Source organism: Eupeodes corollae, chromosome 2 (assembly GCF_945859685.1).
Source record: "Eupeodes corollae chromosome 2, idEupCoro1.1, whole genome shotgun sequence".
Classification (NCBI taxonomy): domain Eukaryota; kingdom Metazoa; phylum Arthropoda; class Insecta; order Diptera; family Syrphidae; genus Eupeodes; species Eupeodes corollae.
The window spans coordinates 147,373,007-147,388,359 of NC_079148.1; the positions used below are offsets into that span (position 1 = coordinate 147,373,007).

Sequence of the window (15,353 nt, forward strand, 5' to 3'; positions counted from 1 at the left end):
AACGAATGGTCGCAGTTTAAATCCAACCAAGTCAAAATGTTTGGTTATTTCCAGAAAAGCGATTGACACTTCATGTTTTCCAAAAGTGTATCATAATAATAGTAGCATCGAATTCGTTGACTCCGCTAAAAATCTTGGTATAACATTTAACAAAACCCTTAACTGGAATAACCATATCAGATTGACACTGGGTAGGGTATATGGAGGACTTCGCCTGCTTTGGGTAACACAAAAAATCACTCCGTTAAAAACCAAAATAATCCTGGCAAAAACGCTACTTATTTCAGTTTTGCTGTTTGGGTGTGATATTTTCAGAAACTGCGACTATAAACACAAACTAAAACTCAAAAAATATGAACACGTGCCCTCTTTTGACAGATCTATTTATGGTATCAGTCTTGGAGATCTTTTTAAGTTGAAAACTTATTATTCTTCAAATGCGTCAACCTACCAACCTTTATAGCAGGGTCTGTTTTACGCGTTCATCTAGAACTCCGGATCTCGTACCTATTCGCCATACGAATGTCGTTTCTAAACGACAATTCATTATCTTTGATATTCGGCTTTGGAATTCCCTACAGTTGCAGAACAATGTTCAGAGTTAAACTGAAGCAATTCCTGGGAGAGCCTCGACGATGATGATGATTATTAATTTTATTTATATTAGTATTAGGTGTACTCATTATTTTTTAGATTTACATTTATCATACATTTTATAATTTTGATTTTGTAGTAATTATAAATTAAATTTTGAGTACATAATTAAGTTTATTTTTCTTTCTGAACTTTTAAAACTCTGTTTGTAACACTTACATTAAATAATATAGAATTTTCTTTGAAGCTTCCATTATATTAAATGAGATATTGTATCTTACTGTGTAAGTTATTAAATAAATAAATTGAATGGAATTGAAAAAAAAGCTAAAATCGCGGAAATTTCGGAATTTTAGTAATTTTTCGCCATTTTTTTATTGGTTCTTGATGTTGGAAATTTGGATTTTGAATCAAACCAACATCAAAAACACCTCACCTAAAAGTCAGAACTACCTTATTTATTGCACATTCAGATGTTTTTAGTTACTGAACGGAATAGTATAACTCTCGATGAGTATTGAGGTTTCTTCCCGAAGCATTATAATTTTAAACTTTAACATTTTACTGTATTTATTTTCTTGCAATTTTCAAACAGCGTAATTTTAAATGTATAATAGCTCTGGTTGGCAATATTCTAAGATTTAATCGGTCCCACTAATAAACCAATACTTTTTTAAGGGATTAAGTTGTTCTGGAATCGAAACTCTCAGTAAAATTTGTCTACTAAATCAGGTTTAAATTTTTTTTAAGTCTAAGGCAAGACACAACATAGTTTTTACCAATAAATTATATGATTATCTTGCAACGTACAAATCTTTGTGTTCTGAATAAACAGCTTAAATTATTCCAGTATCTTACCATAATTCTCAGTAGATTTGAGTCTATATTCGACTCTATAGGAACGTTTTAGGAAACTTTGAATTTAAAACTTATATAGTTTTTACTGCTGTTTTCGTATCTGAACTTTGATTTTAATTGTTTGATCAAATTTTAAAAATACCATTATTTTTATATTTGTTTTCAATACATTTCAAAAATTTGATGTGGTAGTCGTATACGTTAAACAAACAAACAAAATACTTGTAAACAGTCTTGTTTTTTTTCTGTTCAAATCTGTTTAAGCATAAATGAGCTCCCATTTTTTGTAGATGAATGTAAGGTGGGAGAAATGTAACCCATTTATGTAGATCTTAACAAATACTTAACACTATTCAAACTGAATATTGGAAACAAGGTTTATAGATTTGGAAAACTATTTCGAATAGTATTTAAAAATTACTGCATCAATAAAGATAACCTCAAAAGCCCGTAGTTATATGAGTTTTTTTTAATTATAAAAAGTCTTATCTCAAAAAACCTTCCGTAATAGAGTGATTTTGAATTCAGATTTGAGTTAAAGGAATTAAAACAAATCACTAAAGTGCAATCACTACAATAATGTAGTTAATTTAAATTCTCGTGCGAGACTCTAATCTAAGATTTATAGTTTTCCAGAAGTTTACGTGATTTTCTTCAATTTGATTCAAAAATGTATGGAAATATACTCAAACTTTAACTTCTACATATCTCAAAAATTGTAAATTTTGGCGATATTTGTTGTTGTCTGTAGGCATTGTCATTTTCGAAAAAAAAACTCTTTAAGTGACCCGCACATTGAAAGAGTAATAGATAAATCAATGGCAAATAATAAAGATTTAAAAAATAAATATTCAAAGTTTGCGTATATTTTATAAGGAGAAATTTAAAGTGTCAAGGACGAAAAATACCTTTTAGAGTTTCAAGAATAAAAATTAATTTCAAACCGTTTTAGCATTTTCTTTAAAAAATAAAAGAATAAATGGTTTAGTGCTCTTTTAAAAATTGATAAATTTTGAGAGCTTTTACCGATTTTTTGAAAATTTTATAAAATTCTACAAACTATTTAAAATATAACCTACATTTTAAAATTTAAAATAAGGTTGGGGTTTGACCCATCAATATCTTTCCTTTTTTTAAGATTTTCAGTCAAAAACAAATTTTTGAATGTTTTTATTTCATATAAAAAAATACCAAAATTTTACTACATATTAATAATAATATTTTTTAAAATGTGAATTTAGTTTGAATGTCTATAAATACTACCCAAGTATTCGAGTTAAAAATAATTTCTGACCAACTTTTAGTAGTACTTTTCTGTCACTTCAATTTTTCAAAAAAACATTACCAGATTTCAAAAACGTTATTCTTGGACGCATTTAACTATTTTAGAGGTAAAATCGTCACTTCTTCTTCTTAAAATATTATAGGTGATTAAAGTCAAGGAAACGTCAGAAAAAGCAAAATGTTCAATTCGAAAAATCGGAGCGATTACAATAACTTCATATGTTAAGTTAAAAATATATTTGCAAAATGAGTTTATTATCAAAAATTTAAATGCCGCTTCATTTCCTAAAAAACCTTCATTTATTATAATTTTTAATACCCATAAGCATCAAAATTCTTAAGACCGTTTTTTAGTGTTTGGGAAATGGACTTCCACTAAATTTGCCAATCTTCAAGAGTAGACGAGATTCTTAAAAGTAGTTGTCCGTAATACTGGAACGAATACCACTAAAACCCCTTCAAGTTGAGAGAATTATTCTTTAATTCTGTTAACTAGGTCAGTGGCGTTGTATAGCCCGCACAGTTCGTCGTTATATCTTCTCATCCATTCTCCATCTATACGTACGCGACCAAAAATCACCCGAAGAATTTTTCTCTCGAAGCATCCTAAGGCGTTCTCATCTTTCTTTGACAGGAGCCAAGCCTCAGCGCCATAAATGAGAACCGGGACGATGAATGTCTTAAAGATGGTGATTTTAGATGCTCGAGAGAGGACTTTACTACTCAATTGCCTTCTAAGTCCAAAGAAGCAGCGATTTGCAAGAGTTACTCTCCGTTTGATTTCAGCGCTGGTGCCGTTGTCTGTGGTTATAGTGGTGCCTAGGTAGACAAAGTCCTCAACGACTTCAAACTTATAGCTGTCCATGGTGACGTTTTGTCCAAGACGTCGTTGTTCAGTGTCCTTTTTTGATGACAGCATATACTTGGTCTTGCCCTCATTGACTACTAAACCCATCTTCTCCGCTTCCGTCGCAATGCTTAAAAACGCTATACTGGTATCAAGCTTTGACCTTCCAATTATGTCAATATCATCTGCGTATCCGAGTAATTGGATGGACCTTTGGAAGATTGTGCCTCTAGTGTTGACGGTTGTGTTTAGCACAATTCTTTATAGAACGATGTTGAAGAAGTCGCATGACAGTACATCGCCTTGTCTAAAACCTTTCTTGACATCAAATGAATCGGTAAGATCTTTTTCGACCTTGATAGAGCAGCGTGCATTCTCCATCGTCATTCTGAACAAACGGATAAGTTTGACAGGAATGCCAAAACTAGACATTGCTCTGTAGAGCTCTTCCCTGTGGATGCTGTCATACGTGGCTTTAAAATCGATAAAGAGGTGGTGGGTATCGATTTGAAGCTTCTGGGTTTTTTCCAAGATCTGCCTTAGCGTGAATATTTGACCTATAGTGGGCTTTCCTGGACTAATGCAATTATTGTACTCTAATATCGCTCGTGTCTTTGCGTTGTGAATTTTAACTCTCATGAAAAGACAGTTTTTTAAAACTATAAAAACGAATCCTCCAAGGACATTTTTCAAACGAGTTTTCTCTTAAGTATTTTGTGGTTACATTAATATTAATAATTTAAATTAATTAATTCCCTTCTATATAAACATTATACACCTTTCACTTTTAATGACTTTTTTATATACCCACCTTTCTTCAACCATAATTCTTTCTTTTTTTGAAAAAAAATTGTTTATCTTAATTTTTAAATATTTCCCATCTGAAAAAACAGCTCTTTGGATCTCTGTTTTCTTTTTTTGTTAATGTGAAAACTTCTCACGTAATACAATCTCCTGTTATACGTATTTAATCTTTTTGACCTTACCTTGTTTTCCTTCACATTCTGCTCTCACCCGTTGCCTTTTTCGTTGGTCCTTGTATCTTTGTATAAATGGCTTATACAATATTCACGAAATTATTAATGAAAACCAAAAAATGGTTTTATAAGCCAGAGATATAAATTTTCATTTTTATCAATTTCCACAATATTCCCGCGCGAATTCATTCGTGAGGTAATGGTCTCTAAAGGCCACTTGAAAAACTCACCCGGTGTAGAATCAAATTTTATTTATGTTTCATTCGACGACGCAACGCTGTTTCAGCGTACTCTTGTAATTCATCATAAATAGGGTGATAAAAAATGTCATTAAATTGAAAGCATGGTTTTATGTGAAAGGTGTCCAACAACAAAATATTAACAACAACAACAACTCTGTAGGCAAATATTTTAGGGTGAAAAAAAGTAATTTTCTTATTTGAATTGGCTTCGAAAAAATGGTTTTTATTTCAAATTAAACACGCGCCAAGCAATTTCCTTTCAAAAAGGACACGACATCACTTCAAAATTCATTACATCCAACAAAATGACATCTCCCACCGATTCTGTATATTCTGTGTCCTTTTCACTCACTTAGTGAAATTTACATAATAATATAATATTTTTTACATAAATAGTTATTATCTACATAAATATTTTTTGTGTATTATTTCAGATTCAATAATGACGAAATGGCGACGAAAAAGCAGCAACATTTCGAGCATTTCCATCGTCAACGACGACGTTGCAGTCGATGCATCGATCAAATCAAAAAGGACCTCCCTCGCCACATCATCCTGCTCAATGATGCTGCGACGACCATCAACAACACCGACAACAATATTCGTTATTGTCCTGAGTCTAGTAGCGATACTTTCATCTGTAGTGACCGGAGCCGGAACTCCAACAACAACAACGAAACCCTCCCAACTGGCTCCTGTCACCCAATGCAGGATGTCAGAATTCACATGTACCAACGGACGGTGTGTGTCCTTAAATAATTTCTGTAACAATGTTAACGATTGTGGCGATGGCAGCGATGAACCTCGATTTTGTACACGTGAGTAAAATTAATTAAATTATTATTATGTGCATTTTCTTTTGTTCGTTTTTGTTTCCTTTTGTTGTAAAATAATATTAATAACCAAAAGATTAATCTCATAGATTTCACATTAAATTAAATTTAATAAAGAATTTAATGTTCATTTATACCGAGATTCGGTAAAAGGGCATAAATAAGTAGAAGGTTATTATGCTGAGACTTATGATATCCTTATAATATTATTCATTATAAACTTTGAACTTTAAAATATCATTTTTGAAAATCATTTATCGTTTATGGCTGCGATTTGGTTTATTTGGAAAATAATTGAAGCGTTCGTTTATAAATTCAAAATATATAAAGCAAAATCAGTCTAAGTTTTAATGAAAATTGACTTAGTGAATGCAAAATCCATTTAACCATTAGACTCATCGTCGTTGTAGGCGTGAAGGGAAGATATTGAAATTGGAAAAGCAATTGATTCGGGTTGTCAAATAGTATCTAATGTAGAAAGGACTTCTCCATTCTGATATTATGTTTACTTTGGGTTTGTCGTTTGTAAAGTATCGGAATTTACTTGTAAATATTATTCGAATACATCATAGTCATGGTTATATGAATATTTTGGAATATAGTCCTTCAATATTTGTTCAAAAAAAATCCTAAACAAGCAAATAACATATGTTTGATGTTAAAGGCTCTACGATGTTTGTTAGATATAGGTAAACATGATGTATCTACAATACGGAAATTGAAATTGATCCTTGTTCTTAATTGATTGCAAGTTTCAAACGTAGAACTGAAAGCATTTCTATCATATAATAAGTCAGCTCTTGATAATTTCAGAGAAGCTAATGATTTAGAAGTTAAATCTGTAATGAATTAATTTAGAAGCATAGGAAGTAATTGTAATGGGTCCGATTTGTCAAAATGAAAATTTTGACATTTCTTGACGTTTCAAGGTCCCTAGAGTCGAAATAAAATATTTTTAAAAAGAGGTCTGTGCGTGCCTGTGTACGTATGTTCGTACGTCCGTACTCTCGCGACGTTTTCATATTCCATAGCTCAAAACCCAGAAGAGATATCGACTTCAAATAAATTTTGTTACACAGACAATAGTGCAGAAAGATGCAGAAAGGGCTCTTAAGAAAATTTAGTGGTTGCTCATTTACCATTGCAGTTTAAACAAGAAGTGAAAATTTTGGTTAAACCTAAATATCTCACAAACCAATAATCTTAAAGACTTCCATTAAATATTATATTATATATTGTAACGTGATGCCAAACAACTATATTCTTGGAAAAATTAAAACAAATTGAAAAAAAGTATTTGTCACTTAGCAGATTCTATCAACAAAAAACGATTTTATCTCGAAAACAATTTTGTGAAACAAAGAATAACGTTTTTAATATCAGGTACAATTTTGAGAAAAATCGAATGGACATTACTCAAAGTTGGAAAAAATTGAATTTCTGTTCAAATATCTTTTCAAAACTTTGAGATATTGGCTTGAAACTAATTTAATCTTATGAAAAATATTGTGTTTTCAACATTCAGTAACATTTTGAAAAAAATCTGACAGTTTTCTTACAAAAAATTAAGAACTTAAAAAAATTAATAAAAGTTGGTAAAATTGATTTTTGACTTAAATATCTTTTCAAAACTTTGATATATTGACTTTTAACTAATTTTGTCTTATGAGAAATATTGCTTTCAATATTGGGTAAAGTTTTGAGAAAATCGAATTGACAGTTTTTTACAAAACATAAAACCTAAACAAAATTAATCAAAAATTGGTACAAATTTATTTTTGACACAAATATCCTTCAAAAAATTTGTGATTATGGCTTCCAACTAACTTTAACTTATAAGCAATGTCGTTTTTAACATTCCGACACATTTTGATAAAAATCGAAGACACAGTTATTTTTACAAAAAATAAAAACCTAAACAAAAATTTAAAAAAGTTGGTAAAAAATTATTTTTGACACAAATATCTTTTCAAACATTTTAAATATTGGCTTTAATTTATGAAAATTTATGAGAAATATTGTTTTCAAGATTCGATACATTTTTGAGAAAAATAAAATTGACAGTTTTCTTACAAAAAAAATAAAAAACCTACAAAAAATTAATAAAAGTTAGTAAAAATTGATTTTCGACTCAAATAACTCTTCAAAACTTTAAGACATTGCCTTAAAACTTATTTTATTTTATTTAAAATATTGTTGTCAACATTCAGTAACATTTTGAGAATAATAGAATTGACAGTTTTTTTATAAAATTAAAAACCTAAAAAAAATTAACACAAGTGGGTAAAAATTGATTTTTGACTTAAATATCTTTCCAAAACTTTGAGATACTGGCTCTAAACTTATTTTATCTTATAAGAACATTTGGTAAAATTTTGAAAAAAATCGAATTGACTGTTTTTTTATAAAAAATAAAAACTTAAAAAAAACATCCTAGGTTTCTAAAAATTTATTTTTGACTCAAATATCTTTTCAAAAATTTGAGATTATGGCTTTAAACTAATTTTGTGTTATACAAAATACTGTTTTCAACATTAAGTACAAATTTAAGAAAAATCGAATTGACAGTTATTTTACAAAAAATAAGAAATAAAAACTTTTAAAAAATGCTACTAAAATGGTTTTTCGACTAAAAATCTCGTTTACAAAAAAAAATAATTGAAATTAAACTATTTCATCAAATGCAATATAATTTTTAATCTTTAAAAATAATTAAACTGACAACCTTTTTACCAAAACACGAAAACCTACAAAAATCTTTTACGCAAAACAAATTGACAGACAGGATGGGAAGTTATCAGTGTGGGTCGCATTTCAGCCTCATTTTTTTTAAGGATTTTGTTATAGCAGAATTCGTCAAAAAAAATAATTTCTCAAAACTTAGTTAAAAACAAAGTAATTTTTTTAAAGTCATATCTTTAAGTCGTGGTTACGTATATAACATTAGCACCATACAATGATAAAGATTTTTGAAGAAAATTCAAAAACGTCAATTTTTTTACAAATGTAAGACTAAGTTTTTAGAACCATAAACTTCCCAAAAGCTTAAAACTTGTTCTTTGATTATTCGTTTTTGCCTAAGTATCTGTTGTTAATAGTTTTTGAAACCAAAAACTACTTTAGAATGACAAAAAATTTGTTTAAAATAAAAATATTTAAAAAAAAAGCAAATGCTTTTTTTAAATTCAAATCTGTGGCCCTAAAAACTGAATTAAAAAATTGATAAATTGGAAACTTGAAAATTTAATGAAATAAAAATGTGGAATAAACAAAAAATTAGTTTTAATATTTTTTTAATTTACTTATAAACTAGAAGACATCTTAAACATTTACACTGAGTTACAAAAAAGTGGTGTACCTTAAAATTTCGCAATAATTTTAAATATGCATTTAAAAACAGCTTTTTGTTAATTCAATATTATTTATCAACATTTAACTTTATTAATTTATGTACAAAATAAACAAATGCAAAAAACTTTTAAATAAAACTTAAAATAAATGAGTTTTTCTTCAATAAGTATCTAATTTACCAAAGCTTTAATTCGCCTCGTCATACCTTCAATAAGAGTTTTTACGATTGCGTCGTTCGAATTATCCCAATCCTCAATCTGCCTAGATCTCTGCCCACTTAGTACCTCAGGAAAAGCATTTATTCGATGTGATGTCCGCGATTATGGCTAGCTAAGCCATCACATCGATTTCTACTTCTTCCAAGTAGTCTGTAATGCACCTGGCAACAGGAGGTCTCGCATTCTCTCGCATCAGCAAGAAATTTTCACTGATAAATGGTGCGAAAGGAACACAATATTATTTCAAAACTTTATTGATTCAATAATTGTAGTTCACCGATTGTTCCAATATTCATATAGCGTAATTATTTGGTTAGTGGAAATTCCTGCCCACACATTGACGTAACCTCCCCAGAAAAGTTTCCGCTGGTAACTGTTGTTGAAATGTATTTCTTACTTGATCTTCCCACAATTTTGTATTTCCATCTGTTGAGCGTAGACAAAACCTGGAAGTATCGTAAAGAGAACTATACCCATGTCGGTCTCGGTTAAATCTTGGTGAAGGCGAGCAAATTCCATTCGCTCGTGCTGTATCGTGAGTCTTGGTATACGACCAACTTACTCTCCATCAAATGCCCGCGCTGCGCCGCGCCCGCCGCCCCACCGTTTAAGCAAACAGTGGTCCCACTCACTGATTTAAGTCTGTGAGACACTTCAACCGCTGTTTGTTGACGATCTCGAAGCACCAAATATCTCGTCAAAAATAAAGCGGTATATTACCAAAATAATAACAACACATCATAGAGTATGACTGCGTCACTTTTTTTGTAACTCAGTATAGTATTCAGTTTTCGGTTAAGACATTTTTAGCAACGTCCAAAAATCGAAGCCAATTTAGTGCTTAGTCTCACAATTTCTGATACAAAATGTCGATTTTTTAAAATGTTGCTTTGAACTTAAGCTTTGATTGCTTATGATGTGAATATCATTAGCACTTCAGAAATACAAATTTAAACATTTACAAGTCCCCCTCTTTGTCTGGAGACATGACTTCTTGACTTTAAAAGCAATATATTAAGCTGTTTTTAATTTTTACGTGTGATGATTAAATACAAAGCTATGATTTATTACGCACAATTATGACAAATTATTTGTACACGAATAATTTCCCATTGAAATTAATACAAATGTTCAAATGATAGTTCTTGTGCGCCAAATTCTTATTTAAATAACGTCAGTCAAAACCTGAAACCTTTGCTGTTTATTTTTGAAACATTTTTGAGGCATCGAATCAATCTATTAATATCTTTAGCGTGTCTTTACGGTAACACAAAAAACGACTTTTAATTTTATTTTGTAAGGAATTTCACCAAATTTATGACATGATTTGATTTTAGGATTTTTATTTTTTTAGAGAAAATATTCAATCAACTTTTTTTTTAAGTTTTACCACATATCAAAAACGTGGAACAGAATTATTTTGAAGGTAATATTATTTTCTTTTTGTAATATACTCGTGGTGACAAGTTTTCGATTTTAGGCCGAAACAATGCGCGGAAGCATCTATCTTAGAAAATTCTCTTCCAAAGTATATGACTAGCCTTGAATTATGGTATGAAAAGAATAAAGAATTAGAAAAATTTAAACGAATTTTATTTAAAAATTCACCGATGAGCGAAAAAACTTTTTTCTGACTAGTCTCGAATTCGAAAAACAAAACTATGTCAGAAAATAAGATAAACTGGGTTTTTTGTATAAGAACTTTTTCTATTCAAATAAAAAAGCCTCTTTATTCTAAAACAAAATCATACATTTTTCATTCAAACTTACCTTCAAAATAATATAATTGAATAACGCGATTAAAATAGTTTTCAAAAATATTCTCAAAAAGAGGCTGGGATGAGACCCACACTGATAACTTCCCATCCCGTCTGTCGGTTTGTCTTGCTTAAAAGTTTGTCTATATGTACTCGTATCAATTTTTACCAAATTTGGGTACTATTTGGGTACTATTTTATTTTTTATGAAAAAACTTACTGTTGGATTCTTATATAAAAATTACTGAATATCGGAACCAATATTTTCTGTGAAATAAAAAAAGTTTGAAGCCAATATTTAAAATTTTTGAAGAGATATTTGAGTCGAAAATCATTTTTTACCAACTTTTGTTAATTTTTTTTCGGTTTTTAATTTTTTGTAAAAAAAACTGTCAATTTGATTTTTTTCAAACTTTAATTGAATGTTGACAACAAAATTTTTTTAAAGATAAAAGTAAATTAAAGCCAATATCTCAAAGTTTTGAAAAGATACTTGAGTCGAAAATCAATTTTTACCAACTTTTATACATTTGTTTTTAGGTTTTTTTTTTTTAAACTGTCAATTCAATCTTTCTCAACATTTTTAAAAATGTTGAAAACAATATTTCTTATAAGTTTGAAGCCTAAATTTCAAGTCTTTGAAAAGATATTTGAATCGATATTCAATTTTTAAGAACTTTGAGTAATGTTTTTTTTAGATTTTTATTTTTTATAAAAAAAAACTGTCAATTCGATTTTTCTCAAAATTTTACCAGATGTCAAAAACATTATTCTTCGTTGCACAAAATTGTTTTAGAGGTGAAATAATATTTCAGTCGTAAAATTTAGGAGGTGACAATTTTTTTTTTTTTTTCAGTTTTATTGATTTATAAAAAAAACGTTATATTGATTTTTTTCAAAAAATATACCTGTTTGGTATCACGTTACAATATATTATATAAAATTTAATTCAAGTCTCTAGCGTTTTTGGTTCGTAAGATATTTAGGGTTAACCAAAATTTTCATCTTTTATTCAAACTGCTATGGTAAAAAAAACCACCCACGCAATTTTCTGAAGAGCCCTTTCTGCCTTATTATCTGTATAACAAAATTTATTTGAAGTTGATATCTCTTCTGGTTCTTGAGCTATGGAGGACGAAAAAAACGTCGCGAACGTACTAACGTACTGACATGCGGACGTACGGACGTACGAACGTACGTACACACGCACGCACAGACATCTTTTATTTCGACTCTAGGGACCTTGAAACGTCGAGAAATGTCAAGATTTTCAATTTGACAAATCGGACCCATTACAAGAATTTCCTATGGGAAGTTAATAACCTACATTTTTCAAGGACTTTCCTTTGTTCTACCAAAACTTTCAAAACTCAAACGTACCACTTTCGTTCTGAGTTATTCTTATTTGTATTGATTCGAAATCAATCAAAAATGTATTTGTGTTTTAAATGTATTTCCATGTGATCTCAAATGGTTCGAAAAATCTCAATGGAAATGGCGAAATAAAAAGAATATTAAAATCGAACATCATCGAAAACGGTTAAGCAACAACAACAAAAATATTCCTTCTGCAACAGTTTGCTGATGGGTTGTTTTTTGGTGAACCTACGAAAATATAGTACGAACCTACTTTTCCTCCATTCAACTACGAATATGTGAAATGATTTCCATTTAAAATATTTTTCCAAATATAAACGAATACGAGTATAACATTCCTCGGGAAATACTCGAAGTATGCAAATGTGAACCTTTTCACCAAAAACCAAATAAAAGGGAGAACAAAAAGGAAAACAAACAAAAAATAAAAGAGAAAGGAAAGGAAAATTTGTACAAAAACAAAAACAGAAACAAAAACAAGTAAAGTGGCAACAGCTGTAGGGACAAGGAATCCATCCTAAAAATTCCAGCGTACAGCAATCACACATATCCTTTTTAAAACGGAGAAATTCCCAGAGCTCATTCCAAAAATTTCAATGGAAATAGTTTCAAAATACTGGGATTCAGGATTCATTGTTAATGACAACCAAAGAACCGACCGACGGCAATGGTGAAGGCGGTCTCGACTGTCGACAACAACGAGGATTAAGAGGAAGTGGAGAGATGTGGAGAGTTGAAAGATGTCTTTTCATATACATACATAGATACGAAAAGGATAATATGTAGATTTCCCTTTTTTGTACAATCGGGACTCACATAGAAACATGAACTAACATTTCGGTGATAAACTCAATGAAAACGCAAAGTCCCGAAGGATTAAAGTAATTATTAACAAACAGAGAACGGGATCGTCAAGTTTTCTCGGAAGCACACAGAACATAGAACTCAAAACACAGAATGGAACCGAACAAAGGCTGGTGGTGAAATGAGTTTCGTTTTATTTGTACGGCGCAGCACGGCAGCGGGAGCTTTGAAACACTTCGGGGAATGAATTCTTCTAATGACTGACAGCAATTTTGGTTTTAAATGGTGCGGATGGCGGGGCGGCGGCGCGCGTTGTGTCATGGTGGATACTTGTTCGGGCTTGGAAGGGCGGATGGATGATGGTGCGATGGTGTGATTGTTTGTTTTTTGAAAAGACAATTATTGCAATTTTTGCACAGTACCGTTGCCAGTTCTTACTGCTTAGTGCCATCAGTGAATGCGGAAATAATTGCAGTTTTATGTTACAGTAAGACACAGAGTAAGAGCGTATAGCACTATTTCAATATTTAAGTTTTAAAACTATATCCAAAGTTTGTAGATGAAGAATTCAAATAAAACAAAAGCCCTCAGTTCTTAGTTGACAAACTTTAGCAATAATCGATTGATATTTGATTATGGTTTTACGATGGAAGTTGAAAAAAAAGAAAGAGAATCCGAAGAAATAGTATTTCGAATGGGAATATGGAGAAGAATTATTACTTACCCGAAGAGATTTCTGGAATGAGGTGATAGTTGTGCATTATTAATGTTCAATATAAGAAGAAAAAAGCTTAAGTGTGATTAGTTCTTTAAACGCTATGATTAGAAGTATGCAGACTACAACAGTTTTAAAAGAAAAATTTATACTAACCGGACATCCAAAGACACCATTAGTAATTAAAATGGAACAAAGGTTCTTTATGTTTTTAAAACCTATGGTTTATGTGTTCTGAATAGTTCCACCGAAGGAGACCAAAAACATCATTATACTTTCTTTGGAGGTCAAGGCAAATCGGTTGTAGATTATCGCTCAATAAGTCAATAATGACTTGATAGACCTTAAAAACAAGCTGAAATTCAAGCAAAAACTTATTCTGAATGAACCAATAATATTATGTAAAACGGGAAACCCCTTAATTAACCTAAGTTACCTAAGTTTTTCTGCGATTAGGATGGCAACTTCAGTAAAATTGTACAGGCAAATGTGGTCTGACTCCAAATTTTCGAAATCCAGTAAAAAATCTTTTCATCTATTACATTCTTGGAGAAAAACAGATTCTGAAATGTTAATAAATTGGAACACCTTTTTTGAAAAACATGTGTGGTGCGAAGAAAATCAACAACCACGCTATACAACTTGCAAATAAAAACTAAAAAGAATTCTGGAAATTATCAAAAGAGATGAATAGTCACTTTATAATTTCAAGTCCCTCTTCGTCATCAAAGAAATATAATCTTTTTAACTGCTGGATAATGTTCTTGATTGTAAAATGTCTCTGGTGAAAATTGAAAATGTTTTATAAAAATCAATAAATGAAAAGGTATCAGAAGAAGATGGAATACCGTAAGAGTTTTTCAAAAAAGCATAACCTATTTTAACCTATTACATCTTAAAAAATAATATGACAATATTTATTCGAACTCTGCTCTACCAAAATTGTGGCTTATTCCTAATGAATTATGTTAGTACACATTTTTGTGGAATGCTAGTATGTAGACTTGAGATAGGGGCTGACGAAAATAACAGTTTGATGAACTACAGGCACGCTTCCGAAAAAATTACTGTACTATAGATCACATTTTTAGCCTAACAACAAAAGTGAAAGCCAATAACGAAAAAGTGTACGCATTTTTTGAAAATTTTAAGGTGGCTTTCGATATTACTTTCATACAAGCTATGGCAAACCGCACTCATTACAAAATTAATTGGGATCCTCTAGGAAATTTATTGTGGAACTAATGCAGATGTTAGGGATGGAGCAATATCTTAGAGTAGTTTCAAAAAGAAAGTGCTGAGAAACAAGGATGTTTAAAATAACTTAAGTTATCTAAAAAATTGTTTTTACATATGCAAAAATTTGAAGTTTTAAAATTCTAAAGTTAAGTTTTTTCTCAAAATGACTGTTAGAAGACTTGGATCTTTTTTGTTGAAGTACATATCTCAAATATCTTTGATTTTTTTTAAATAATGATAAAAGGTCATAACTTTAT

General features: G+C 30.2%; 1 protein-coding gene across 4 annotated transcripts in view; it reads left to right on the plus strand.

Annotated features, from left to right (window-relative positions):
* LOC129944417 (uncharacterized) overlaps window positions 1–15,353 on the plus strand; it is a 270,811-nt gene that overhangs the window by 199,989 nt on the left and 55,469 nt on the right. For all 4 annotated transcript variants that reach the window (XM_056053831.1, XM_056053830.1, XM_056053833.1 and 1 more), the window contains one exon: window positions 5,237–5,620. In XM_056053831.1, coding sequence (XP_055909806.1) covers window positions 5,237–5,620 — 384 coding nt within the window. The remainder of the gene's footprint in view (window positions 1–5,236; window positions 5,621–15,353) is intronic.